Below are 27213 nucleotides of genomic sequence, written 5' to 3' on the forward strand. Positions count from 1 at the left end.
TTAGTTGCTCATTTTGACCTTGAGTTGCAACAAATGGATGTGAAAACAGCATTTCTTAATGGAGATCTAGAGGAAGAGGTTTATATGAAACAACCTGAAGGTTTCTCCTCTAGTGTTGGTGAGCACTTGGTTTGCAAGTTTAGGAAGTCTATATACGGCTTAAAACAAGCCTCCCGCCAATGGTATTTTAAATTTCATGAAGTGATTTCTTCATTCGGATTTGTTGAAAATCCCATGGATCAATGCATATACCAGAAGGTTAGTGGGAGTAAAATATGTTTCCTTGTTTTATACGTAGATGATATTTTGCTTGCAACCAATGATAAGGATTTGCTGCATGAGGTGAAACAATTTCTTTCTAAAAATTTTGACATTAAGGATATGGGTGAAGCATCTTATGTCATTGGCATTAAGATCTATAGAGATAGACCTCGAGGCATTTTAGGTCTATCATAAGAAACCTATATTGATAAACTTTTAGAAAGATTTTGGATGAAGGATTGTTCACCAAGTGTTGCTCCCATTGTGAAAGGTGATAGGTTCAATTTGAACCAATGCCCAAAGAACAATTTTGAAAGGGAATCAATGAAAAACATCCCATATGCTTCTGTTGTAGGAAGCCTTATGTATGCTCAGGTCTGTACTAGACCTGATATTGCATTTATTGTGGGGATGCTAGGTCGATATCAGAGTAATCCAGGTATGGACCACTGGAGAGCTGCAAAGAAAGTGATGAGGTATCTACAAGGAACCAAAGATTACATGCTTATGTATAGACATACAGACAATCTGGATGTGATTGGTTACTCAGATTCAGACTTCGCCGGTTGTGTTGATTCTCGTAAATCAACATCAGGATATATTTTTATGATGGCCGGTGGAGCTATTTCTTGGAGAAGCGCTAAGCAGACCTTGACTGCTACTTCTACCATGGAAGCTGAGTTTGTCTCCTGCTTTGAGGCTACTTCACATGGTGTATGGCTTAAGAGTTTCATTTCTGGGCTTAGAATCATGGATTCTATTTCTAGGCCATTAAGAATTTTCTGTGACAATTCAGCTGCTGTCTTTATGACTAAAAACAATAAAAGTCGAAGTCGAAGTAAACACATCGACATTAAGTATTTAGCCATAAGAGAACGTGTAAAAGAAAAGAAAGTGGTCATTGAGCACATTAGCACTGAATTGATGATTACTGATCCTTTGACTAAAGGCATGCCACCTCTAAAATTCAAGGATCATGTAAAGAAAATGGGACTTAGTTCCACTTTGTAATGATATTGAAACTCTTATATATTATGAAATTTTCTCATTTATGTGCACATTATTTTGAGAAAATATATTGTTGTTGGACCAAGAATAAACATAAGGTTTATTCATAAAGTAATATTACCACATTAAGATTAAGAAACTAAATACATCGTGATACATGGATGATAATACTCGCTCTTAGAGGACTTATCGCTATGATTCATGTATTTATTTCTTAAAAAGTTGTTCGAGAAAGATTAATTCAAATTATTAAGATAAACGTATGGACCAAGTGGGAGAATGTAACGGTTATTATTAAATATCTTATTTAATAATAACGTAACCGTTCTTATTAAGATTCATAATTCATTATCATGAATTTCTTCATTTATTATCGTTTAAATGATTTCAGTTTCTTATTCTTTAGACATGAAACCGTTATTATTAAATTAAATATTTAATATCATTAAGTTCTTCATTATGGTCCAAACGTTACAAATTTGAATTAATTCTTGAACGTTATGAGTTGGTGATGATAAATGTTCTTGATGGGAGAACATCTATATATACATGAGGATTTTGGTCCCTTGGCTCAATCATCTTTTTGAAGCGAAAGGCTTTCCTACACCATCTAAAGCGAGAGTTCTGAGCCGAGAAGAACCAAAGTTCAAGAAGAAATCTCTGCAGAAATTCTTGGCGACAATGGCTGGAGGTACGCTATTTCGTTTCCGCATTAGTTTTATTGTGTTTCTATTACAATGATTTAGAAACACAAGTTGGCTTCATTAAAATATCTTACATTCTATTGGCCACTACGATCCATTGGCTAATTATTCGCATACTTAATTGTTCTGTCGATTGTCGCCTCTCCGAGGAGAATGAGAGTTAGATCGATCAAGAAATCACTCTCCTCTTTGTTCTTTTACCTTTGAAGCAGCACGCAGTCGCTTGCATCTCATCTCATCCTCTGTAATCCATAATCATGAGGCTCTCCATGAATGTGTGATTGCAGAGGGAGCAGACAAGAGCTACGTACCATAATCTGCCATCGTCATGTCGAAGAAAAAGCTCGGTAGATTGGATGCAGCGGAGAGATTTGTCTCAGACACTGTCAACTTCAGCTCCATCCAAATCCAAATACCTTCGTCTACAGAAGTTGCCAGTCTTGTTCTTGTGCCTTGTACCAAACAATGATATCTGGGTTGACGAAGCCATGGAGTGATCCACGATAAAAAAAAAATACATTGGTGTTATCGAGAGTTGAGTAGGGTCGATGGCAAACAATGTCGGCAAGAGAATCTGAGGATTAATTTAGTCTGTGGGTTCGTGAATCGAATGATGCAGGAATATTGTCGGAGGAGTCAGGGACGTTGGTCATTTGATCGAACAGGTGTGTGCTGTTTATGCCGTGTGTTTGCGTGCGTGAAGGAGCAAAAGACGAGTGATGATGATCTGTAGCCAACAAAAAATTTATAAAATAATATCAATTTTTTTTATTTTTTATTTATTATGCTAATCTTATTTTTTTATAAAAGATAAAATTATCTCTACTTTTCAATTTTACCGATCGAAGGTACAAAACAGTGCATCAATTATCGATCTTATCAATGATAAAATGATCATTTTAATTATTAATTAAAAAAAAAAGATCATTACAGTCGCACGATTGATTTTCTTCTTCAAATCGATCTCTTAGGGTGTAAGGCAAAGCTCCTGTCCAACATAGAAATGTTAAGTTGGTCACTTCTTCTTCGAATCCCTCTTAGGGTGTAAGTGAAAGCTCCTCGACAATACAATAATATTAAGTTGATCAAACCCTAAGAGATAGATTTAGGGGAAGAAATCCTAAGACAATAATTTGGGGAAAAAACAAATCATACAATTGCCTAAGTCAATAGTCTCATTCTTTCATCTTTTAATTAACGTCTAAAATTACTATTTTATCATTGGTAAAATTAATATTTTCATAGGTACTGTATCTTTGGTTGATAAGGCCGACGATATCAAGATAGTTGGGGTTAAATATTTTTCCTTCGTAAATATAAGGATGTCGATATAAATTTTTAAGTCTAAAGACCAAGATACTAAATAGGTCTAGCTATAATTATCTCATATCGATTATTATCTTATTATGGTCGACTTTGCCCCTTCACCGTTGCCCATCATCTTCACTCTATTGCGAGGGCCTATTGTCTCCATATGACCTCCTCCACTTCATCACTTTCGTTTGATATTGTCGAGACACTAGCTCAATCTCATTGGGCTTATCATCGGCAAAGAGAAATAAGGGAGGGAGCCAATGGCATCGATGTGGCAATGTGAGGGCAACATTAGAGAGGAGAAAATCAACCCCCTCATAGTGAAAGGAGATGATGGCCTAGACGACGGCGATTAAATCGACAATGACAAAGATCTCAAGGAGATCGAGGAGGTAAAGAAAGATATGGAGGGGATCTTCTCGCATCATTATTATTATACGAGGGAGATAAAAGAGAACCTATAAAGAAGATGAAAAAGAAGAGTTTAGTACGTCGGATCGGAAGAGATAGAGGAAGAGAGCATCGGAGAGGAGGCTGCCATCGCATCGCAGTACAACTTTATGCGTGTTGTTATACAAGAAGATGACGAGGTCGTATTAAGGTAATAAGACATGGGACGAAATCACATGGCTACTCTCGTTGTTTGACGGCACACTAAAAGCTGGAGCACAACAGCACCATCGAATCATATTGCTTGTCTTGATGAACACCACCAAGAAGCAACAAGAACCAATGTATTCATTCCACCGTGACATCCCAAAATGCATGTGTTTACTACTGGTTGGGGGGTTTAGCTCATGCCGGTGGAACGATTGCCAAGTCCAAACAGCCTCCGGTGTTTGATCTGTTCATTAGGTTGTCATATCCTAATCGGTCTCCTTAATTGTTCCCAATCGATCGCAAACTGCATTCCTTTTTTGACTTTAAGGCGTGAGTTCTGATCACCGCAAATGAGAATAAGAAACCAAAATTTAGACGATTTGATATCAATTTTGGATTTTTTGGAGCTCCTTGACATCCATCTGTTATGCGGTAAGCACACCAGGAGGTCTTCGTAGTCCTCCTCATTTTGTTTGTATTAAAGTTCTGCTCACTCCCCGGTGATCATACGAAACCGAGTGTCGGATGTTTTTGCCACCATTTTGGAATTTTTGGAACACTTTGACATCCTTCCGGTGTGCGGTAAACACACTCCGGTCTCGTGACCCGTGATATTCTGCTCACCTTCCGTGAAGCTAAGAAACCGAAATTTTGCCAATTTTTGGACGACTTTGAAGCTCTTCTGGTGTGCGGTAAGCGCACGTGTTAGTTACTGTGACCTTCATTCATTGTTTTATTATTATTATTACTATTATTATTATTATTTGAAGCGCACGTCCGGCGCATCAGATGAGTCTAAATTCTCGATCGGGATTGAGGTCAAACAAATGTTTCGAATAAGAAATCAACACGAAATCAAAATCTCATGCTATTATTCTTCCCGACGGTGACAAATCGAATAATAATTTTTCATAGACCGAAATCGAACCAGGAAATCATGCAAGCCGAAATCTAAACCGGACCGAGGATTTTGGTTCAGTTTTGTCCTGTTTACGGTACTATCGAGTAAAACCTTTTATGTTTATACAAATCTGATTTGACAAAAGGCTACATTTTCTGCTACCATTTGTATTTCGTTGTGTCAACAGAGCGTCATCAAAAATCTTCGAATATAATGTTCACCAAATCGATTCAGACATAAAGCCTCATCCCGAGACGAACCAAATCGAAAACAGATGTTTCTGATTTTATCTCGGCACATAGAACAAGTCGCGTCGCCAAACAAACCAGAAGTTTGGAAGGGAAACAGAGGTGGAAGATCGCAAACAGCAACACACCTCAGTTTGGGGCAACAGAGAGACTGTTGCAGGACCCCTAAGCTAACTCAGATCTTGGACTTCGCAGCATGTGCCCCTCCGACCCTATCAAAACCTTTCTTTCATGAGCACTCTAGGACGCGGATCGGCAGTTTGATGACATGCAAAACAATTCTAAGCTTTACATGATGAGAGATGATTAAGTAGCAGTAGAAAGGATTAAATTTAGATATTCTTTGTTATCGCAGGGCAGAGGCTGAAGAAGAAGACACTACCAGTCATGGAGACAACCTTTCGATATGCCATACTTGGCCTCCGTTTACTGTCCTGATTGAGTACCGAAGCCTGTAAAAAACAAAAAACAAAAAAAAAGTTCATTTCAATTGGCTAATGCATAAGCCATGAAGCATAACATATACTTCCAGATGCCTCATCGAACGGGATGGACCTACCGATCATGAAGACGAGAAGGCTGGCCTTGCCAAAATTCAAACTTGGTTGGTTTCAGTCTGTAGCCTCCCCAGTACTCTGGCATAGGGATCAAGCTTCTGGAGAAGCAGAATACATAATGACAGATTAGGCAGTTTTAGCTTTAACAACATGGACATTTCAATGATAAGGGTAGATTGACCAAGTGCATACTAACAGGGTTTTACATAATGCAAAGGCAGGTTAGGCATAGGGATCAAGCTTCTGGAGAAGCAGAATGCATAATGCAAAGCAGTTTTAGCTTCAACAACATTGACATTTCAATGGTGAGGGTCGGTTGACCGAGTGCATATTAACAGGGTGGAGTACAAATTCTTCCCGAGTGGCATATACGAAAACCATGGGAGAGAGAGCCACAGACTTCTATCATGCTAAAAATAGTAAAGCTGGGATGATAGGGTCAGACAACGTACTTGTTCAACAACCAAAAGAAAATGATAAGGGATCACATGAACCAGTGTTGAATCAATTAGAATCTCTTACAGTCATGAGTGAGTCCAATTTATAATACAAAAGTCAAAAAATAATGAAAAAAAGGAGACCTGAGCAGAAAAATAGGCAATAAACTCTGGCCTACAAGCACCAAACATACAACCTAACCGGACACAAGGCAATGGCTTCTAGTAAAGGACAGAATTTGAAATCCTCATATTTACAGTCTTTATCCACTTCAAACATGAAATGAGCACTTTACAAGGTTGAAGATATCCAAGTTAAAAAGAAGACTAAAATTTACAGGGCACATATGTGCAGGGTTCTTCAAGGGTAACACCTTCAAAGCTGAAGAATGATCATGTTGACATAAAAATCATGAAGGCTCTCATCTCTCAAAAAAAAAAAAGGTGCACATAAAAACAGAAAAGAGATTTCCAAGGATTCACAAATATCTATTAGACTTCTATTTGCCTATCTGTTGAAACATTAACTAAAACTAACACGTCAAACCAAAAAATGAGGTACTTTTGTTATAGCATATATTAATCAAGACTGCATCTTAGAAGTTGGAATAATAGACAGGCATAAAAGGCATAAGCATATAGCAAACTCGTTTAACCTAATGAAAGCTACTGCTCGAATAACAGCATTACCAAAATGGCAAAATCATATGCAACAGGTACATGACAGAAACAAACATACTATGATGTCAAAACAAATATAAAGAGGGGGAAAAAGCAATGCTAAACATATTAACTTAATGAAAGCTTCTGCTCAAATAACAGCATTACCAAACTCATATGCAACAGGCACATGACAGAAACAAACATACTCTGAGGTAAAAACAAAGATACTCTGACACAAAACAAGGCTTAGTTAGACTAACCCATCAGCATATTCTTCCTCTAGTTTTTTGTACGCTTCATCAAGCACATGCCTTCCGATTACAGTAGTACTCTGAAGAAACCCATAAAAACATTTAAGTCTCCACTGAAGTGTATAAAAACATTTTTATACATAGATGAAAGCAAGACAAACACATCAGACCTGCTTGCTAGCTATTGCTCCAAGCTGACTTCCTCGAGGGCGACTATGGAAATATGTCTCGGATTCCTCCCTAGAAACCTTTTCAACAGTTCCTTCAACTCTAACCTGCAACTTATAATACTGACCGCATCAGACAAAAGTCCCAACCAGATGGAGAAGCCAAAGAATGAATTCTTCTTCACTGTGAAAATATATATCAACTAAAAATATGTTACTCATAACACACATCTAAAATCAATGATAATTAAAAAATAGTATCATTGATGCAAAACAATGTAACTAATAAAGTAATAAACAATTCTAAAACCAATGATTTTTAGAAAGTCTCTCTGATACAAAAAGAATACCAGTATCGTCACTGGTCGGGCGATAAGTATACCATTCGATGCTCACATTTCTTCCATCCACTTTTTCGCCTTTCTCAACCAATATGCTCATTTCCTCTCTTTTCCATCAGCAATAATATCAAGCTTATTTCGTTCTCTTTTTCTCAAATTTTGTCTTCAAGTTTCTCCCATTTTATTATCAAAATTCTCGAGAAACATCACGTTTGTGACTTTTCTTTCAAGCTATGGTGTGGGTTTCTTGCTAGGAAGTGTGGTTTCTTCTTCAATTCGAGGCAAATCTAAACCTAGCCAACTTGTTATTTGTGTAAGAGTTGTTTCTCACTCATTTAGATATTTTATGTTTTCGAACATAAAGTTTTTGTTAAATTGAGGCTGAATGCACATCCAGCATTGATCTATATGTATCTAAGTCGATCCACACTGCATGGTTCCAAACAAGATACTTATGTATCTGGTCAAGAACCATGCGAAACTTGTCTAGAACAACATCCGGCATAGATCCACATGAATTTGACCCATGTTCATGTAGATCTAGGCAATATTTGAGTAGATTGAACCTAAATCAGGATGAATTTGATCTAGATTCATCAAGTTGATGCTAGATCGGTGCTGATCCAACCAAAATTTTATCATATAAAAAAACCATAGCCCTTCAGTTGTACCAAAATAATCAAATTTCCAAAAAAAAGTTTTGTAATCTCATATGAAAAGTAATTGTCTCCATGAAGACAAAGCTAAATACCCCAAGAGAGAGCAATAACCTGACGATTAAGAGGATTCCAGTAGAAAAGAAGTGAAGCATGAGGATTTTCAGACAATTCCTTGGCCTTTTGGCTCCCATAATTGGTAAACCTAAATTAGCAAAATAAACATGCTTATGTAAAACCATCTCATGGAAAGAAATATAAACTATATGTTTTGTTAATTAATATGAAAATTCAACTCAGCAGTTAGTTGCAGAATTAGTCAAACATCACTAACCAGACAAACCCCTGTTTATCAGCTCCTTTTAGCAGGACCATCCGTGATGAACTGTAGAAAAGATAATTCAAGTTTTGGAATATAGACCAAAAGTCTAACATGTTGTGAATCTGATTTCATGAAGAAAAGGCTCAAAAAGAATACACACGGTTTTCCTTCATGGCCAGAAGTTGACAAGGCCATAGCATTTGGCTCACGCAAGCCAGCAGCAACTGCTTCATCAAACCATTTATGGAACTAGCATATGGTCATGGTAGAATGTTATTCAAAGTTAAAAGATAAATACACCTGATCCAAATATTTCAGATTTATTATCGTTTGACCTTGAAGAGCATGAGTGGTTTCAGCAGCCAAGGAGCAGATTGAAATACCTAAGAAATCATATAATAGATCCAGTTGAAAACAAAGAAAATATACCTGATCTACAGGGTGAGACAGCACCTGGTCCTCAAGAAGTTCAGGAGAAATATAGTTCTCCCTCAGTGATGCAATGTCAACAGATGGGGGTTTTCCAATTCTCACACACATTGAAGTGCCTGGATACTGAGGAAGCTTAAGTTTGTACTTACTGATGATAGACGGAGGAACAAATCTGCCCCCAAGAAAGTGATGTGGGCCGACATATTTTTTAGCACAGAGCTTTGGAGCAGTTAATGAAACCTAGATATAAAAAGTAAATTCAGATGTAAGTTATTTCAGAATAATAACAAAGATGTGCGCGTACAAAATCCACCATCAGATACTATTACGTACAAGAACAAACCAAATTCAATTTAGACAGATACCAGCATGTCAGGTTCAAAGCCTTCACCAGTGATATCTCCTTCCTCAACATGCCAACCGGAAGGAATATCAACAGAAACAATTGCTGATGATCTCTTGCGTCCACAGTCAACACGACTTAGAGAAGCAAGCCGCTGAATAAGATCATCAAAGGGTGGCCTTGGTTGACCTACATACACATTCATTATTGTTAACATCTAAAGAAACAAGTAGTTAACTAAAACCAAGTTTATGGATGCATTACTTTTATGTAATAAGCATTTCAATTTTTCGTCTTGGTTAAGATCACAATAATCTACTTACAATGCAACTATGTAGAATATCTTGGCACCATCATAAGAATAGGTTGCAGAAAAAAATCTATTCTTACATGTCTTTGAATTACTTCAAAGTATCTTGATGAAATTAAACCATCCAAGTAAAATTCTGTAAGACAGAATAAAGAGACTATTGGAAAAAAGCCAAAGAAGCTTATTCAGTGATCTTGTTTGTTTGGAATAAAAAAAAAAACAATTGGTCATATGAACCAAACGAATCAAGAAAATCAATTACATACAGTTTGCTTCAGCCAAATACACAATACCTACATTTTTAGAATCTCCCTAATAAACATCATACAAGAGCAGGGACTAAAAGATATGTGTAAGCACTTAATGCAAGGATGTGAAACTAACCAAATTTTAGAAAAAGTTATAATTCACATCAACTAATGTTGAATATGGAGCAATAAGAAAAAGTATTCAAGCATTTTGTCTGCGACTATTAATGTGTGGAAACATAAACTTGATAAGAATCTTCAGCCCATCTAGCAGTGCCTTGATTTTGGGTTCTTCTACATATAAAAAAAATGAAAATATAATATTTCTTTCCAGGTTTCTTTTTGTTTTACTGAAAGCACATTTAATGGTGACACTTTTAGTTCATCCTAGAGACCCATCAGAAGATCAAGTAAAGATTGTCGGGCAATCATGGGCCTAGCAGTAATTGTCAGACGATTACAAAGCTTAGAACGGTGAAAGCTCTTAAAGTACAGGTTTTCCTCCAAAAGAACAGAAATAAAAATAAAGTAATAAAACTTAATTTCTACAGTTTTAAATTCTAGAGAGCTTTGTTCGTGTCAGACCATTGACCCAATATCAAAGTGGGGACATTTGTTGTGTTCTGGAACGGATGCTCATATGTGGAGTTCCATGCCGATACTGGGCATGGAAGTGAAAATTTAGACCATGATGTATCCTACATTAGTATACAACATTTATCTCTTTCAAAAACAGAAGCACAAAACAAATTAATGCCAAATAGGCACTTAAGTTACCATGAAATGAAAATCCAAACATCGCATCAACAATGAGGTCAAAATTTTCCGTTAAGTTCTGAGGTAAGTCATCAACAGAAATGAAAGAAATCGATAGTGATTCCAACTGCAAAATAACATAAAATAGTTAGTGACTCTAATCAAATGAGAATAACTGGAAAAGAAAAGGAAATGAGCCATACCTGAGTAACAAGGCCATTATAGAGAGGCTTCGGTGTACGCTTTGGATAACATATAAAGGGTTCATATCCAAAATGATGTAGATGACGAGCAGCTACAAGACCATCACCACCATTATTTCCTGGACCACAGATAGCAAGGACGCGTCTATATTCACTTGATTTATAGACCTATTAAAAACCATAAACATCTTATTTTAACTTTGCAAAAGCATTGAGATATACAGATTTTGAGATCCAATAATAAACAACCATGAGATCCTTCACAGTTGACGAAAAAGATTAAGCATTGATATCTACAATATCAATTAATACAAAAGGATCCATGGTCCACAGTAATATTCTTTCCCTCTTGACATAACGATTGAATGAAACATTATTAGAGACTTTAATTTCCCGATAAAGGTGGCCCGATTCATCATGATCTTACTGGCAATGAGTATAAAATAGCCCCTCATGACATATTAGCTTAATTGTGAAAGTTCAGCTGGAGAAGTAATCATGGAACTGATAATCCGACAAGATGTCTTTGCAAATGCATCCACTAAATCCACCGAAATTATAGCCTGTTCAGGATTATTGACATTTACATGATCTTTCTGCTCAACATGATTTCCACCACAATAATCACCCTAACAGGAGATGCTCATAATCCATCTCCAAATATCAAAAACATTTAAGCTTTAACACAACAAATTTGTTTAATGGACTCAGTAGGTTTTCAATCTAACATGCCTTCTTAAAAATGTGATATTACCCCTATGATTTTCAAACTACAAACACATATTTAGCTTTTACCATCAGTAAGTTATCATGGAACCACCGTCCAGGTAGTACTAAATGGGAAGACAGTTTCTAATATATCTCAGCAAGTTATCATGGAACCACCGTCCAGGTAGTCAACACAACTTGTCCGACCAGGGACATGTCCACACCACTAATCCTTTATTAAAAAACTGCTGCACGAAAATCTTCATATTACCAGTGTTGTTACTCGTGCAAAAGAATTTGACAAATCAGGATATAATAATAAAGGATTAAGTTTTAAAATGGATTCCAATATTAGAATTCTCCACCACAATTACCTTATATTAGAAAATTTAGAGGCAAATCCAGCGTCATATTTGTTGCACAACTCAATGATCTAATGGCAAAATGAAATTTCCATGGATAAGGCAGTGAATATCATAAAAACTATTGATTGTGCGAATTTTAACAATATAATTTGTAATTTTGTCTTGACACATAAATATAAAGGACTGTGATTCTATATCTTCAGCTGAAGCATCATAAAACATATCTGTAAAGGAGGCTGAAAAGTTGGATCATCTATATCATGTAGCCACCTATAGCGGGTGTATCTTCTTAAAATACTTAGGTCAAGGTCACTGCTACTCCTATTTAAGGTTATCATTTCCTGTTGGCAACCCTAAGGACTAAAGTTTATGTTGCTAATACGAGGAAAACCATAGAAAATGGATATACCTGATTATCAGCTTGATATCCTTTTCAGGTTTCTTTTAGAGTTTCTTGTACTCGTTTATGCTGCCAAAAGTCATCAAAACTACTTGTTTCTTCCTCAAGCTTCTGTGAACACTGTTACTTGTTTCTTACCAATATTTGCTAATCGTCATGCAGAAGCTCTCTACAATAGCATGATGATCAGAGTATCACCCATAAACCGTACTAGATATTTGCAAAAGTTTTTTTTCCCAACTACAAAATGGACAAGTAGTGAGCATGCCATATTGAAAGAATGCTGATTACTCTTTTTGGACAGTTGAACATCCGTTTTTTAACTTTGTGATCATTATTCCATCTACCACGTAAAACAGAATGGCTAGGATCAAAAACTGTCCTAGAGATCCTTCAATCAATTTGAAGTATCCGCTAACATCTTTCAGAGTCCACATGTTTTTCAAATCAGAGGTGGGCAACGTGAATTTGCGATGCACAATAAGTGAAGAAACCATATTTCTCCATTGGCTTGAACCAAAAGTTATGAATTTGAGCTATAAACTATGTTAAATTTTAGTATTTTACAGTACAAGAAGTTCATGCAGAACCCAAGACGGAAAATGCACAAACAACACAAACAATGACTAACTCCATTAATATGACCCCTGTGAGCATTTCAGTGACAGATAACAAGAAGGGCTTAAGAGAACCAAAATTACCTCGGATATAGCCGCGGCCACGCTCAATCCCGCCAATTCCTGCCAGACGAAGAACATCTCAATCAAAATCAAATTAGAGGAGGAAGGGAACTTGAGAATGCGAGAAGAAAAGATGAAAGCACCATCAGCTGATCGACGCTGAACCCCAGAGGTCCCATGAGGATCTCATCGATCTCCGCCGCCTCTCGCTGGGTAAGATATGACACGGATTGGTCCTCCATCGATCCCGTAGAGGAGAGAGCGCGGGCGCGAGGCGAGGAGGGCGGAGATGACGCGTAGCAGATCGACCCCGGTCCTCTTCTCGAACCCCAGAAAGGATAGGCGGGGCAAACTGACAACGGGCGGCGAAGGGGATTGGGGAAAGGAATCGGGACGGCGGCGGCAGCTGAGGAGGAGGATAGGGTGGGAGTGAAGAGGAGCGAAGAGAGGAGGAGAAAGGATGGCATACCGCGGCGTTTGGCCCGAGGTAACATATCTTATGTTGCGACGACGACACAGTAAAGCTATTCTTTTCTCCTCGTCAATTTGGGCTCGTTCATGAACTCATATCGGATTAATTAAGCCCACTGGGCCATTTTCCGGCCCAACTCTAATTGGGTTCGGTTCATGTTAGATCGAGTATTGATTGATATGTGAGAACAAAAACGTAACTAAGGTCTGTTTATTTTTAATTATTTTTCATTTTTATCCATTTTATTACCTATGTTTCAGATTATTTATATATCAAAAAATTAAGATAAATATTACATTAGCATTTATTAAAAGAGAGAAAAACTAAGGTTGGATTTTTCGAAAAACACAATATTTTTGTTTAGGTGTTTCTCAGTAAGTAAGGGGTACTCTATCTATATTTATCATAATATTTATCATAATCGTAAAAAAAATCTATTTATCATAATACTTGCCTAAGGATAATTTTGAGATATAATAATTTTGGGAATGAAGATTCAAAGTTTGACCGGGACCAGCTCTTCCAGCTTGATGGAACCCCGAGGCCGCAGTCAGTGTCCACTAGTTGGGTCGGCTGTTGAACACCATTAAGCTGCTCACGGGGCAATAAATCGCATCCGACACTCTCCATCGTCGCCCTCTCACCGACTTGTCTGTCATTTTCCTCCGACCTCGAAGCTGATTGACGCACACTTACAGATGACGCATCTGTTACCATAAAATTATTCACCGCTTGTCTCATCCTTCTTCGGCCTTACTGTTGTCTCATCTAATGCGAGCACTTTGTGAATCTGTTTCTCCTACCTACATCAGGCCTGAATCAGTCTCTTGTCTTCACCTACCCCATCTCAAAAGCCAAACCTTGGCCGATTAGCCAACTGAGACCATGAAACTTGTTTGTGTCTCTGCTTTAACTCTAGCAGAGTCCCGGGACCGGTAATGTATCTGAACATCGAGGCGCTCATCGGTGTTCGATCCTGGTAGCTATGCATTAGTTGTTGATGTGCGTGACTCCCATAAAATTTCGGTCCCCAGGCAATTGGTGGACGATCTGTTGCATATGAGGCTGTAGATCGCAGATGGGAGGTTTGCCAACCTGGAGTGACCACTTCGGTACAACAGGATGATTACCTCCTGGTTCTTCTTCCTCTGCACCGAAGTTGTTGAGGTGGTATAAATCGGTTTAAGTGTTCCAGTCAGTGGATCTATATCTGAAGTCAGACCACCATTCAGATGTGTTCTTCCAGTCTCCAAGAGAACATTACTTGATGAGGCTCACTTGCTGTTGGTCTCTGATGAGCTACTATGATTAAGATTTCAACATCTCTCAGCACAACAAGTGACGTCTTACCGCATCCAAGTAGTCCCATCCTCGAGCATGAGTGTTTGCCGATGACTTACCTCTGCTGAGACAGCATGTTAGGTGGGACTTGAAACAGCGAAAAGATTCTTCGAGCTAATCTCTTGTTTACATTGTTTCATGTTATGGTGGCATCAGACAGAGTGCAGCAGAATTGGAAAAGATATACCCCAAACAGAACAGATTCAGATCCATGTTACAGTTCAAATTCTATACTGACATCTGTTGCTCTCATGCATCTAATTCCAAATATGCTGAGCATCTGTCAGGCTTAGCCTGTTGTATTCCGAGAAGGGATTGGCCTCCTGTACTTGAAAACCTCTCCAAACAATTTGGAAGAGACAATACCAACTTCAGCTTATTGCCAAATTGTTTCTCTCGAACTCTATCTGAAGTTTAGATGCTTTGATCAAATCTCTTAATTCCACAAATTTAAGCTTTGGCCTTTACGTAACATCCTTCAAGATTGGCCTTGTACATAACCCTCCTCAGTTCCATGCTTCAGAAAATCTACGGTGACACTGCTATCCTAATATTCACAAAAATCACTTTTTTTTTGTGGTTTGTTTGTTGCATTGATTCACAGTTCAAAGTCACAATAGTATTTATGAAGCTGTCTCCCCCTGCCACAAGACAGTTCCCTACGAAATTGCACACCAGTTTCCATTTCCCAGATATCAATGAAGTAGTAATTTCTCTTTGGTCTCTTTCATGGACTTCCAAAGGACCAAATTTTCTCTTGCATGTCTCCGAAGAAACTTGCTCAGCTTTTGTTAATGGCCAAAAGATGGAGGCTTGTCGTTACAGTATTAGTATACATAGGCTTGTCATTACAGTATTAGTTAAACGAAATTTGCTGCAGAAGACGCCATGGCAGATTCTTCAATAGGGGAAACTAAGGCCAGTTGACTGTTGTCTATAGGCATAAATACAAAGTCATCTCATATGTATATTTTTAGGACAAGAAAGCACAAAGGATATTCCTCTCCATATCGAGCTGATGATCATGTTCACGTGAAAGAGTCATTGCATTTCGTTTATGGGGGAACGACGAGGACATGACAGTGCTGCAAACATTGTGTGCATTATGTTCCAAGTCCTGCTAAAAAGTTCACAGATCCCAACACATGATACTCCAAGAGGCACAGAATTGGGTCTTGGACAATGCTTAATCCATGTTTACATATGATGATGGAGTTTGAAGAAGGTAAATCCCATCAAATGACACACTGTTTTGATAATATTTTGCTAAAACCTGAAACTTCAAAGGGGAGCCACCACTCTTCCCTATAAATTCTTGTCTGCATGTTTCCATTCCAAGATTGCCACTGAACTATGGGCTCTTCATCTACATATCGTGGGGTCAGCAAATTCCAGAGTCTAAGCAGACAAGCAGTCAAACTTTGGAAGAACATAGCAGAAAAAGTACAAATACATGAAGAATCAATGGATGAGATAGATATATGCTGCCTGATTGTGCTTTTATATGCAGATCTACTTGCAGTTTGTTTCTGTTTTCTCTGGAGTAATCCATCCTCTTTGGATCACAAATAATTGAACTTTTGTTTAGCAATCTGTACTTCTCACACAAAATAATAGCTTCAATCTGATCTGTCATTACATGCTGCACACCATTATATTATGCTTGAAAATTTTTGATCTGGTTAATTGCATTCAAATCATAAGCATGAGTTGATGAAGTAGGCCAACTGATTTATTCTCATTTTCTCCTCTGTTAAATTTCAAGTCAACCACATACTTCAGCTCATCCTGGCCACACTTAAGTCTCTTCACAAACAAATTAATTGGATTTGGCAAAAACTATCAAACAGGTGAACACTCATGAAGTTGATGGTCTGTTCAGTTTCCTCTTTTTGGCAGCTGGAGAGGAGTGAAGAAGACAGTTTCCATGTGATTCAACTGCTAGATCATCACTCTCATCACTCAGGCATGCAGCATCCAGTACCCCAATCGGGCTCTTTGGCACAGCAGATATCGATGGACTGGTGTTCCTGTTTGTCCTGTTCTTCATCGATGTCATCTCTTGAATCACTCGATGACACTTCAAGACCCTTTCCTGAATTCATTGTGCAAACCAATTAGGTCCTTGGAAACAAATAGCATTTTATTGATGAAGTAGTGTGTAACATTTGGTCAATCTTACCTTATTTACATGGATGCAGCAAGCTAAAGCCTGGTCAAGATCCAGAATTTGGGTATCGTTCAAGACTGATAGTGCCACTGCTGCAGCAATCTCAGAAGGCCTGTACTCTAGGAAATCAATCTCTGCAATCAAGTTACAGTCACAGTCATGTTAGGCCTTTTTATCCAATCTAACTCTCCCTAGATTATGGGTATATCACTCTAAATCACTGACCTCTAACAGTGCCCAAAATGAGGTCCACGGAAGAAGAAATTAACAAGCTATCTGGCAAATTTCCATCACTAAATTTATACAGAAAATAACCGATGAACGAGAAAGGTGTCAGGGCTTGCATCCTCCACTTGAGGGTGCCAAGAACTAGAAGCTCCATTCTGTGTATAGTCCTGGCTTCAAATACATGGTTTGCATCACCTACCTGTTTGTTTGTCCACAACGAAAAAGGTAGATTTCATTGATCAGTAATGGGATCTTATAATCCAAGATGAAATTTGATATACATAACTATTTTGGTTTCTCTATTTCTTAAACCTGTAATTCCAGAGATAAAGGGACCTCGGTTTCCTCCACCTTGGCAGCAAGAGATAAGCAGGCCACTGATAGCAACTGCGTTATCCAAGCCTCATCTTGCTGAAACTAGAGAAATCGAAACACCGGTACATCAGCAAAAGGCATACATTTCCGTACTATGTGGCTAACATTGCTACATGCATCACATTAAAGAAGTAGGTGTCATAGTATTTTCCTCTTACCGGGAGTTCGTAAGAGGAGAGAAATCGATCCAGGTAATTTATAGAGAGATAAGCAGTGAGAGGTCCAAAATTGTGATGTGCATGAACCTGATCATTGAGAAACAAATGATAAATTGCCACAGGGTAAATGAAGGAAGATAATAACATAAAAAAGAAAGCTAAATTATATCTCCATCATCAAGAGCATGCAGAGTGGGGAAAGATAAGATGAATTGATTTCCCTGCGCATCCCCGGACTGAAAGGAGAAGAAAAACTAAAGAGTAAACTCTAATCACATCGATCAGTGGTTTCGGAGATCAAATGCCCATCCACTGAAGATTCATAAGAGGAAGAACGGGATCCAGGGAAAACATCAGAGGGAACAAAGAAGTGGTAAAGCAGAGGGAAACTCGACCCACCTTTTGGATCCAGTCAATGGCATCACTCCTGGCAACCATGTCTAATTGCCCCCTCAGCAACCTCTCGGCGTAGTCACCCTGTGGGCGATGCTGGGACTCCCTCTCGACCAGCTCGACAACACAGTCCTCCGACTGCAAGGTGAAGTCCATCAAAATGCCCCCACAAAAGCCACTCTTTTTGTCGGGAGATTGGCAAAGGTCACGCCTTTGGGCTTCTCCATGCAAGTCCTGCTCCTCCCCCTCCCCATCATCGAATCCCAGGATGCTGCTGCTATCCTCTGGACAGAGGAGGATGGAGGAAGCATACTTGTAGCTAAGGCCCATTGCGGATGAATCAAAAGCAGTGGATATTAAGACAGATTGATGCTTTTCTTCTCTTCCTCCCTAAAAAAATGGTGTCTTTAGATATAGAACGAGAAGATGATAGTACGAAGAGGGTGGGAAGGGGGTCTCTGTGAGGTCTTGGTGGTGAGGATGAGAGAAGATGTGAGAGGGTCTGAAGCAACAATGCAGAAGGGGAGAATAGAGGAGTACAAAGAAGAAGCTCTCTTTGAGGGTGGTTTATATACGAGGATGGATTTTGGCTTGTAGCTTCGTCCACGTAAATGATGACGTCATGATATGGTATGCAAGGCATCAAATGAAGAGAGAGAGAGAGAGAGAGAGAGACTCTGGTCTGACTCGATAGATTCTACTAGGGTGGAGGTGGTAAGCACGTAAAAAGGCATGGTTTGGTGAGAGGTGGTTTTGATTCCTCCCCACATTTCTTTTTTTTTTTTTCTTTTTAATTTGATAAGAAGCTGTTTGACATAGTTTTCTTTTTCGCAATCGATAAACGATATTTGATTTTGGATAGTTAGTCATTTTAGATTAGTCGTCTCTTTCTCTCTCCTTTCATCGATTGTACTAATATTTTTGTGTTTTTTTTAAGTAATATTTTATTTGTTTGAAGATTTCAAATCATATATATATATATATATATATATATATATATATATATATATATAACCTCGAATTTCTTATGAAGTCGACACGAGTCAATTTGCTCAACCTGATCTACTTGACTTGATTGATTTGATTAATCATTTTATTGGGCTCTATGTAGATCCAATACGTTGGTGATAGTGACAAAACGGAAGAGCACAATCAATTGATTTGATTAATCATTTTATTGGGCTCCATTGGAGTCCTACGTAAAGGTTGAAGATAAGAGGTTTTGGACTCGATCCTTCTGGCGCTAAACTATTAGAATTGATTTGGATTATTTGAGTTGCAAGCCAACTAATTTTTTTTTTCCGATCTTAACCCTACAAAACTAAGTCGAGGGGGGTGATATTAACAACACCCATATGACACTCAAGTCAATATTAGTTTTGAATAAGTCAATCTAGTTACCCATTTTACAGTGAAGTTTGGGGCTGTTACTTTAATAAATAGCCCTTCCACCTTTTAAGCCCCCTAAAGTGAAGCATATCAAATCAAATATGACATACTCTATCAAATCCAATACACTACCTATTACCGATGCGGTAGAAGACCGAGATAGCTGATCTCAATTGTTCTTATATACTATCAATAATTACATTTGATTTAATTAATCATTTGAATATGATGTCAATGTTCACTATCGATCTTCAATCAAATAAATGATCATGATTAATCTCGAGGATAACACAAATTTATCTTTATAATCATCATGAAAGTCAAAGATCACAAAGAGAGAAAACAACAATAACAATCACAATTAATCTTCAACTAGTTAGTGTAATCAATTAGAAACCAACAATAACCACACCAATATTAGACCTTTTCTCTTAATAAGTTCTGCAGGTAGTAGTAAGTAAGTAGTGAGAGATGAAAGAAGAGACCTCCCATTTATAGTATTTGGTCACCAATATTTGAATCATTCTCATATTTTCCATCGTGATATTTTTCTTCTTCTTCTTCTTCTCTCGGAGAGTTGATAGTTTTCATGAGCATAAAATGAAACCGATCGCATCGGATGACAAATAACTCGCGACAAATCGTCGGATCTACTAAATCTATGATGATGCATAGAAACCTTTACTTGCCTAAATTAGAGACTCCTCTTACAAATAAACTTTCTTTGTTACTTCAAATTATAAACCATGATTTTTCTAGCACTTTCCCCATAAACAACATAATGAGTTGTATAGATCAGACGACGGCAGTCATGTCAACAGGATAAGCTTGTCCGACTAGGTTGTGTGTTTTGCAGCTCTTCCACGAAGGATGACTGCTATTCCTTTCTCCAATTGAGTGGCCTTCCATATATTCTTTTCACGATATCGTACATTAAACTTGGCTTGGATTTCTGAAACGTGGTCGATAACTCAATGCAACAACGTTGCTTGTATTAGACGCAACATCTTTGACTCTACTGTGCAAGTTGCAACGACGATAAAGTTAATAGTTGGTCCACTCCGACTTTGTGCAAGTCAATTACGAGCAAGCTAAGAACTCATGATCACGTTGCTCTACTTTCACTTTGACTTACTGCATTTCTGCTCCTATAACAGGATTAGAGATAGATCAAGAACAAGAAGCAAAAGAGATGAGTTTGCTAGCTTTAAAGTCTATCTAAATAGTGATGGTAGTTTGTGGTGCACTATTTGCTAAGTTGTACTGTGAGGAGAGAAACGAAAGGAAACAAGTGCTTTGTTTATCCTCACAATCAATTCTCCGATTTCTTCCATGGCTTTCTCCATAGTCGAGACGTGATCGAGACACTCAGTCACACAATTCTGGGGTGGGTCACCCACTGCTGTTCCTAGTGAGAGCGGCCGAATTAAAGCGCCCGTGTTTGACTCCTCCACATTACAATTAACCGAGGAAGGAAATCGATCTCTTGTTGAGTGGTCAATTCAATCCACGTTACTGTTGCTGCGATTCATGTGGATGACAATGTCTTGAAGTGAATTACTCACTCCAGCTACTCGGAAAACAACTATCCGACTTCTTTCGATGAGTATTCTAGCATACGACTCCCTCTTCTTCTTCTTCTTACCTGCAGTGAAGGTTGCAAAACTATCACATGGGATGGGATGGCAGAAACCCAACCGAAGAGACAGATCCTCACAAGACTATCCTATACTCCAAGATCCATTAAATCTATACGTGATGATGTAATAGAAACTCGTAGTTAATGGCTTGTAGACAACACTTCCCGTGCATGAGTTGTGTAGATTAGACAGTCATGTCAACAGGATAAGCTCGTCTGACCAGGTATCGAGCTTACAGCTCTTCCTCAAAGAATGACTGCTATTCCTTGTCCATCGACGTGCGTGCCGACTACATGTTCTCTCCACATCTCGCATACAATTGCATCTAACATATTTAAAACGGAGCCAATATCTAAATCCAACAAGTTGCTTGTATTCAGCATGTGCTGCACGGTTGCACCTTCCATCCGCATCCTCGACGCTGTGCAAGCCGCAACAACGAGAAAGACGAGAGTCGGTCCACCAATCATGAAAGATTCCTTCGAATTTAATTCGGATTAGATATGTTTAGGTCCAAGATGGCAGGAAGGTCATTAAGCTGGGGCTACGATTTTTGCTTGCAGACTCTACCTACCATCCTTCAATCAAATTAGAGATAGAAACCAGCAAACCGGATGAGTATTTGTAAGTCAACGAGAACAATGGGAATCTAAATAGGATACCCGACGATATTTCCCGAGCAACAATAAGATTGGCTGATCTGTCATCACAAATTAACAAGATTTGGACAGCTACGGAAGACTTGGTCAGGAAATCATTCAAGTTTGTAGTATTCTGCCTTGCATATGTTTCGGGCTCAAGTGTTCTTTAAATTGACTTACTCCAAGTCGGAGTTGGTGTTACATCCTCCTCTTGATTGTCTATATATATAGATATATCCGTGATATAACCAATGCAAATTGCTAACCCAAGAATCTTGTTCTCGTATTGACTCCGACATCGCCATGGCCAGCAACCAGACACCTCCGGCCACCACCGACGCCCCAATCTCAACCCCTCCGCCGTCTTTCGGGAAGCGGGTCACCGTTCTCTGCATCGATGGAGGCGGGGTGCGAGGATTGATCCCCGCCACCATCATCGCCTTCCTCGAAGCCGAGCTCCAAGTAAGCATGGTGACCTGGTTTTCAGGGTGGCTTTCGGCGACTACAAGCTACTCCAACTTAAATTCTGTTTTGTTCTTGGTGCTGTTGCAGAAGCTGGATGGACCGGAGGCGAGGATAGCAGACTACTTCGACGTGATCGCCGGAACCAGCACCGGCGGCCTCGTGACCGCGATGCTTACAGCTCCTAACAAGGAGAAGAGGCCACTGTTTGCTGCCAAGGACATCATCCAGTTCTATCTGGACAACAGCCCCAAGATTTTTCCTCAGAAGAAGTTAGTATTGCATCGTAACACCATCGATGGTGGCACTAGTTTGCATGCATGCATGGATGGATGGATGGATGGATGGAAGACGGAGTCATGATAAAGCTATTGTGATCATCGATTCTGTCTATTGCATCCAAAACATCAATTACTTGCTGCTACATGATTGTTAATCACAAGGAGCATACGATTAAGACTGATACAGATTTGGTTGCAGTGCTGGTTTGTTCGATTCGGCGCTGAACCTTGTGGGTGCCGTCTCTGGACCCAAGTACGATGGCAAGTATCTCCACGCCAAAATCCGAGAACTGTTGGGCGACACAAGACTTCGTCAAACATTAACCAACGTCGTCATCCCTACCTTTGACATCAAGCTTTTGCAGCCCACCATCTTCTCCACGTACCAGGTACTGTTAACTCTCCGTCCGAACCAGCAGCCTCTTTCGGGTTCACTAATCATGAGTGGCTCGTTTCATCCGTAAACGCAGACAAAGAGTACACCATTGAAGGACGCTCTTCTGTCGGACATATGCATCGGCACATCTGCAGCACCAACCTATCTTCCTGGACATTATTTTGAGACCAAAGACGATAACGGGAATAAGAGGAGCTTCAATCTCGTCGATGGTGGTGTGGCAGCAAACAATCCAGTAAGTTTAGACGCCTAAATCGTATGTCTATCTTGTCATCATTGTACTGACATACGGGACGACAGACTTTGACAGCCATGACGGAAGTCTCCAAGGAGATCCTCCTGAGTAATCCAGATTTCTTCTCGTACCAGCCGGTGGAGTATGATAGGTTTTTGGTCATCTCTCTGGGAACGGGAGCACCCAAGCAAGAGGAGAAGTTTACCGCTCAGGAGAGTGCAAAGTGGGGCGTGCTCGGGTGGTTGTTGAACAAGGGCACGACTCCTTTGATCGATATTTTCACTCAGGCGAGCGCAGACATGGTGGACATCCACGCATCCGTCCTTTTCCAAGCCCTCAACAAAGGGAAGAACTACCTACGCATAGAGGTAACGCATCACCACCACCAACCTTCGAAGGCCGTAACGGAGGAATCATGTGAATCGAGTTTCTAATGTTCACGTGAACAGGATGATACTTTGACCGGACAAACATCATCGGTGGACGTCTCGACGAAGAAGAACTTGCAAGATCTGGTTGACATCGGCAATAGCCTCCTCAAGAAGCCGGTGTCGAGGGTGAACATAGAGACGGGTCATTCCGAGGCGGTGGACGGGGAGGGAACCAACGAGGCCGCTCTTACTGGCTTCGCCAAGAAGCTGTCGGACGAGAAGCGGCGCAGGCAATCCAAACAACTTACTTCTTCCGACGCCACGCAGCACTAGTCTCGGTCGTATGTTTGCGTTCAATAACCTCGGTCATATTTGTGTGTTCAATAATCTCCATGAGAAATCCATTCTTGAATGATATTAAGTAGATTTCATGTACTCTTAATTGTTCCAAGTACAATTAAGAGAGGAGGATGTGACAGTGCTAAAACTGCCCCATCTAATTCCTCTCAACATAAATATTATTGCTTATCTCCAGCCAAGTGGTCTTATATTCTGATCACAGAACAGAACAGAAGAAGAAGAAGAAGAATAATCTTCACCAAACTGATGCTTTGGGAGAGTAGATGATTAGGTTATATGATGCTTTGCTTACATGTAGGTGAATTAAAACTGATGACATACATCCAGTGAGAAGTAGCTTTCAGTGGCTAAAGATGCTTTTGTCGAGGTGGTTTGGTGGTGCAGGCAGAAGGGAACAAGAGGTGCTCCCAAACCAAATCAAAAGAGGCCAAAGATTCATAATTCGTATTAGCAGCCACTGCAGTCATCCAAATCCTAAGCTTGATAGAATAAGCAGAAGACGCTTATGGTTCTTCTAATTAGCCGACATCCATCGGCTCTCTCTCTCTCTCTCTCTCTCTCTCTCTCTCTCTCTCTATGGGTTCTTGTCTTCTTCTTGAAAACAATTAGGATATATGATACCTATTTATTAGCACCTAATTATGGATCTGCCCATTTCTTTGGCTCTGCCTTCGCTTGCTTAATTATAAATCTCCAACAAACCAGTTGGGGCGCAATGATAATGTCAACAGCTTAGATTTCTACCTGTTCTTACTCCCAAACTTGCTCGGCCTTCATTTCACATCAAGAAGACTCTGCTCCCTTTCGGTTCGCGAGAAGGGCCAATCCGGACTCTAACATGCTTGGGCAATGACTCAATCCAAACCCACAGCCCATTGCCTCACATAGGGACTAAATGTCCAACCTCTTTTCGACGACGACGACGACGCCGACGCCAACAACAACAGAGCCTCTCCAAAAATATTCAATCTTTAACTAATGTAAGAAACTTTAACGGAGGAATTACTGTTTTTTATTTAAATAAATGTGATTAATATAAGATTATTTTATATTGTATAATTAGTTATCACATGACAATATCTGCTCAGAGAAAAAGAAAACAAATACAAAAAAAATTTAAAAAAAAAAATCATATTTGATCTTAAAGGTATATCGAATTAATAAGGTTAAATCTTAAAGATGCATATCTATGAAAATGAAAATCCATCAAACAAGAATATCATTAACAAGGAAGAACATGAAGATTTTTTTTATTTAATAAAAATCTATCAATTAAGAAGGTCATTAACAAGGAAGAACATCGAGATTATATATTCGATTCAATTATAATTTTTCTTATTTAAAGATTATAAATCTATATCGAAGATCTTAAAGATTCTTTCTTCTCTATGAAAACGAAAGTCTATCTATCGATCAAGAATATCATTAACAAAGAAAAACATCGAGACTATATGTTTGATGTAATTATACTTTTTATATATATATATTTCTATATTTTTCTTTTTATCCTTGTATTTGAGCCTATAAAAAGGGCAACAGTATTATTATAAAGGAGATGGATGAATCAATAAATTGAATTGTCTAGTTTGACACCACATTTGTGTGAATAAATTCAGTTGCCCTTTTAAATTATTAATATATTTTTGTTTCTTTTCTCTCTTTCTATTTCCTTATTCAAAAAAAAAAAAAATCCTTTCTATTACTAGTCTTACATCAACTATATTATGATGATACATTGAAAGGAGATCATAGAGCATCGATGGAGATGTCAAAGAAGAAGAAGTAGTAGTAGTAGTTGCAAGATCTGGTCGACAATGGCAATAACCTTGTCGAGAAGCCAATGTGGAAGGTTCGCCGATCAAGAAGCAGAAATTAATGACATGGATTGAGTCGAAATTACAACAAATTTTCTCTCTCTCTCTCTCTCTCTCTCTCTCTCTCTCTCTCTCTCTGTGTTGTGCAGATGAGACCAGTCGGATAAGAGAAGGAATCATCAGCAATCTCATCTTCGTTTCATCAATAGTTCTTCTTACAATCGATGCTTTATTTTCTCCTTTATTTGAGATAAAAAAAAAACAAATAATGTATTTTCATCTACGTATGAAGAAGATTATTACACACAATGCACGCTGCAGGAAGAAGAATGATTCCATGGGATGGATGTGGGTCACCGTTGCCTGCGAGAGAACAAGGAGGAGCCACCGAACCCCTTCGTGATGCTGTGGATGGCCGGGTTGTCGCTGAGGTAGCCGAACAAGCCGTGGCGTTGGTAAGCCAGAGGTGTCATCTGCTTCCTCTTCTGCTCCTCCGCCGCTGCTCGGTTTGCCGAGTAGTATATCTCGTGTGCTGACGGCAAACTCGCAGATCCTCTCCTCGTCGATCCACCGCCGTTGGCCCCCCGCTTGGTACACGAGGAGGGAGGAGGCAGGGTGTACTTGCGCAGCGGGTCCTTGCTTCCTCGTCCCGTTGCGCGCCCTTCGGATGCGCTGCGGAAGAGGAACAGGTCGGAAAACTTCCACTTCTTGCTTCCGCCACCCTTCGACAAAGCGGAGGTGGCCGGGGAGGAGCTGGGAGGCTTTGGCAGGTCCCCCTCGTAGCCTCCTCTTAGAGCAGAGAGGGACGTCGACCCTCTCAGGCCTCTGGGAGAAGCGCCGGAAAAGGAAGACAGAGTCCTCCTCCCTCTCTCTCGCCTCAAGCCATCCTCCGCGATCTGAGGAGCACCACCTCCTCCATTCTCGACCCACGACGGCGTCACGGTCCGAATGATGCCCTCCTCAAAAAGCTCATCGGCAGCGGTGATAGGCAGCGTCGGCCACTCCTCCACGGGCTTCCCGTGAAAGCAGAAGGAGAACTCCGGTACCTCGTCGTCGCCGCTGCCCGGTCTCGGGCTTGCAGGCTTCTCCTCCGGACCGTACAAGTCGGTGTAGATTGCCGCAGCTCGAGAAGGGCTGGCAGGCGCGCTGGTGTAGTAGTAGCAGCCGGCGGGATCGCCGAACGGCCTCGGGCTCGACGGTGCGCTCAGGAAGAAGGAAGGGTCGGCGGGCGCCAGGGCGACGGCCAACTCCACCATCTCGCTTGGCTTTGCGAAGGCTTCGTGTGGGTTGGTGAGAGCAGGGATTATAAGGGGAGAGAGAGGTGGGAGCTTTTTGTTGGGAGTTGGAAGCTGGGAGGAAAGGAGTAATTTGACCATAAGGTGTTTGTTCTCTGGCAACCGTGAGGCGGTTGGGAATGATACGAAAGAGTGTCGGACGACGGGCATTGATTGGCTGAGGATATTATTCTCTTAGCTCAGGGCATGGCTCATTGCTTCGGATGCAACGTGCGGTGCAGGGAGGCAAAGCGGGTCTAATCTTCCTTCTTTGGTTTCCTTGGAGGATGATGTCAAACATGTCGATCCTCGATGATTGATGGCGTCTTCACGGCAG

At 39.8% G+C, this 27213-nt stretch overlaps 4 protein-coding genes across 9 annotated transcripts; 1 reads left to right on the forward strand and 3 right to left on the reverse strand.

The window, feature by feature from the left end:
- Positions 1-4982: 4982 nt before the first annotated feature.
- On the reverse strand, positions 4983-13378 carry LOC135610866 (pyridoxine/pyridoxamine 5'-phosphate oxidase 1, chloroplastic-like). 4 transcript variants are annotated; one of them, XM_065105864.1, is made up of 14 exons: positions 13019-13378; positions 12897-12935; positions 10723-10890; positions 10541-10646; positions 9228-9394; positions 8860-9102; positions 8591-8679; positions 8443-8493; positions 8223-8313; positions 7115-7219; positions 6954-7024; positions 5596-5691; positions 5419-5488; positions 4983-5276 (listed from the first exon to the last, which is right to left on the reverse strand). In XM_065105864.1, the coding sequence occupies exons 1-13, from the start codon at positions 13367-13369 to the stop codon at positions 5422-5424; spliced, it is 1644 nt and encodes a 547-aa protein (XP_064961936.1). In that variant the 5' UTR covers positions 13370-13378; the 3' UTR covers positions 4983-5276; positions 5419-5421. The 4 variants fall into 4 exon arrangements, with proteins under 4 accessions (XP_064961936.1, XP_064961943.1, XP_064961932.1 ...); XM_065105871.1 differs by having other exon boundaries at positions 4983-5317; XM_065105860.1 differs by having other exon boundaries at positions 4983-5248; positions 13019-13377.
- A 2993-nt stretch (positions 13379-16371) lies between these two features.
- LOC135613686 (cyclin-D3-1-like) lies at positions 16372-19142 on the reverse strand. Of its 2 annotated transcripts, XM_065110726.1 has the most exons (6): positions 18019-19121; positions 17620-17706; positions 17399-17503; positions 17084-17285; positions 16871-16992; positions 16373-16783 (listed from the first exon to the last, which is right to left on the reverse strand). In XM_065110726.1, exons 1-6 carry the CDS (start codon positions 18340-18342, stop codon positions 16547-16549), a joined length of 1077 nt encoding a protein of 358 aa, XP_064966798.1. In that variant the 5' UTR covers positions 18343-19121; the 3' UTR covers positions 16373-16546. The 2 variants fall into 2 exon arrangements, with proteins under 2 accessions (XP_064966803.1, XP_064966798.1); XM_065110731.1 differs by lacking the exon at positions 17620-17706 and having other exon boundaries at positions 16372-16783; positions 18019-19142.
- Positions 19143-21930: 2788 nt separating this feature from the next.
- LOC135610877 (patatin-like protein 2) lies at positions 21931-23962 on the forward strand. Of its 2 annotated transcripts, none has more exons than XM_065105884.1 (6): positions 21931-22144; positions 22235-22416; positions 22613-22814; positions 22896-23057; positions 23123-23425; positions 23507-23962. In XM_065105884.1, exons 1-6 carry the CDS (start codon positions 21986-21988, stop codon positions 23759-23761), a joined length of 1263 nt encoding a protein of 420 aa, XP_064961956.1. In that variant the 5' UTR covers positions 21931-21985; the 3' UTR covers positions 23762-23962. The 2 variants fall into 2 exon arrangements, with proteins under 2 accessions (XP_064961956.1, XP_064961963.1); XM_065105891.1 differs by having other exon boundaries at positions 22625-22814.
- Positions 23963-25955: 1993 nt separating this feature from the next.
- LOC135612176 (uncharacterized) lies at positions 25956-26858 on the reverse strand. Its single transcript, XM_065108067.1, has one exon. The coding sequence runs from the start codon at positions 26856-26858 to the stop codon at positions 25956-25958; it is 903 nt and encodes a 300-aa protein (XP_064964139.1).
- Between the last annotated feature and the right edge of the window lie 355 nt (positions 26859-27213).

The sequence above is a fragment of the Musa acuminata genome, chromosome BXJ1-2, assembly GCF_036884655.1.
Source record: "Musa acuminata AAA Group cultivar baxijiao chromosome BXJ1-2, Cavendish_Baxijiao_AAA, whole genome shotgun sequence".
Lineage (NCBI taxonomy): Eukaryota > Viridiplantae > Streptophyta > Magnoliopsida > Zingiberales > Musaceae > Musa > Musa acuminata.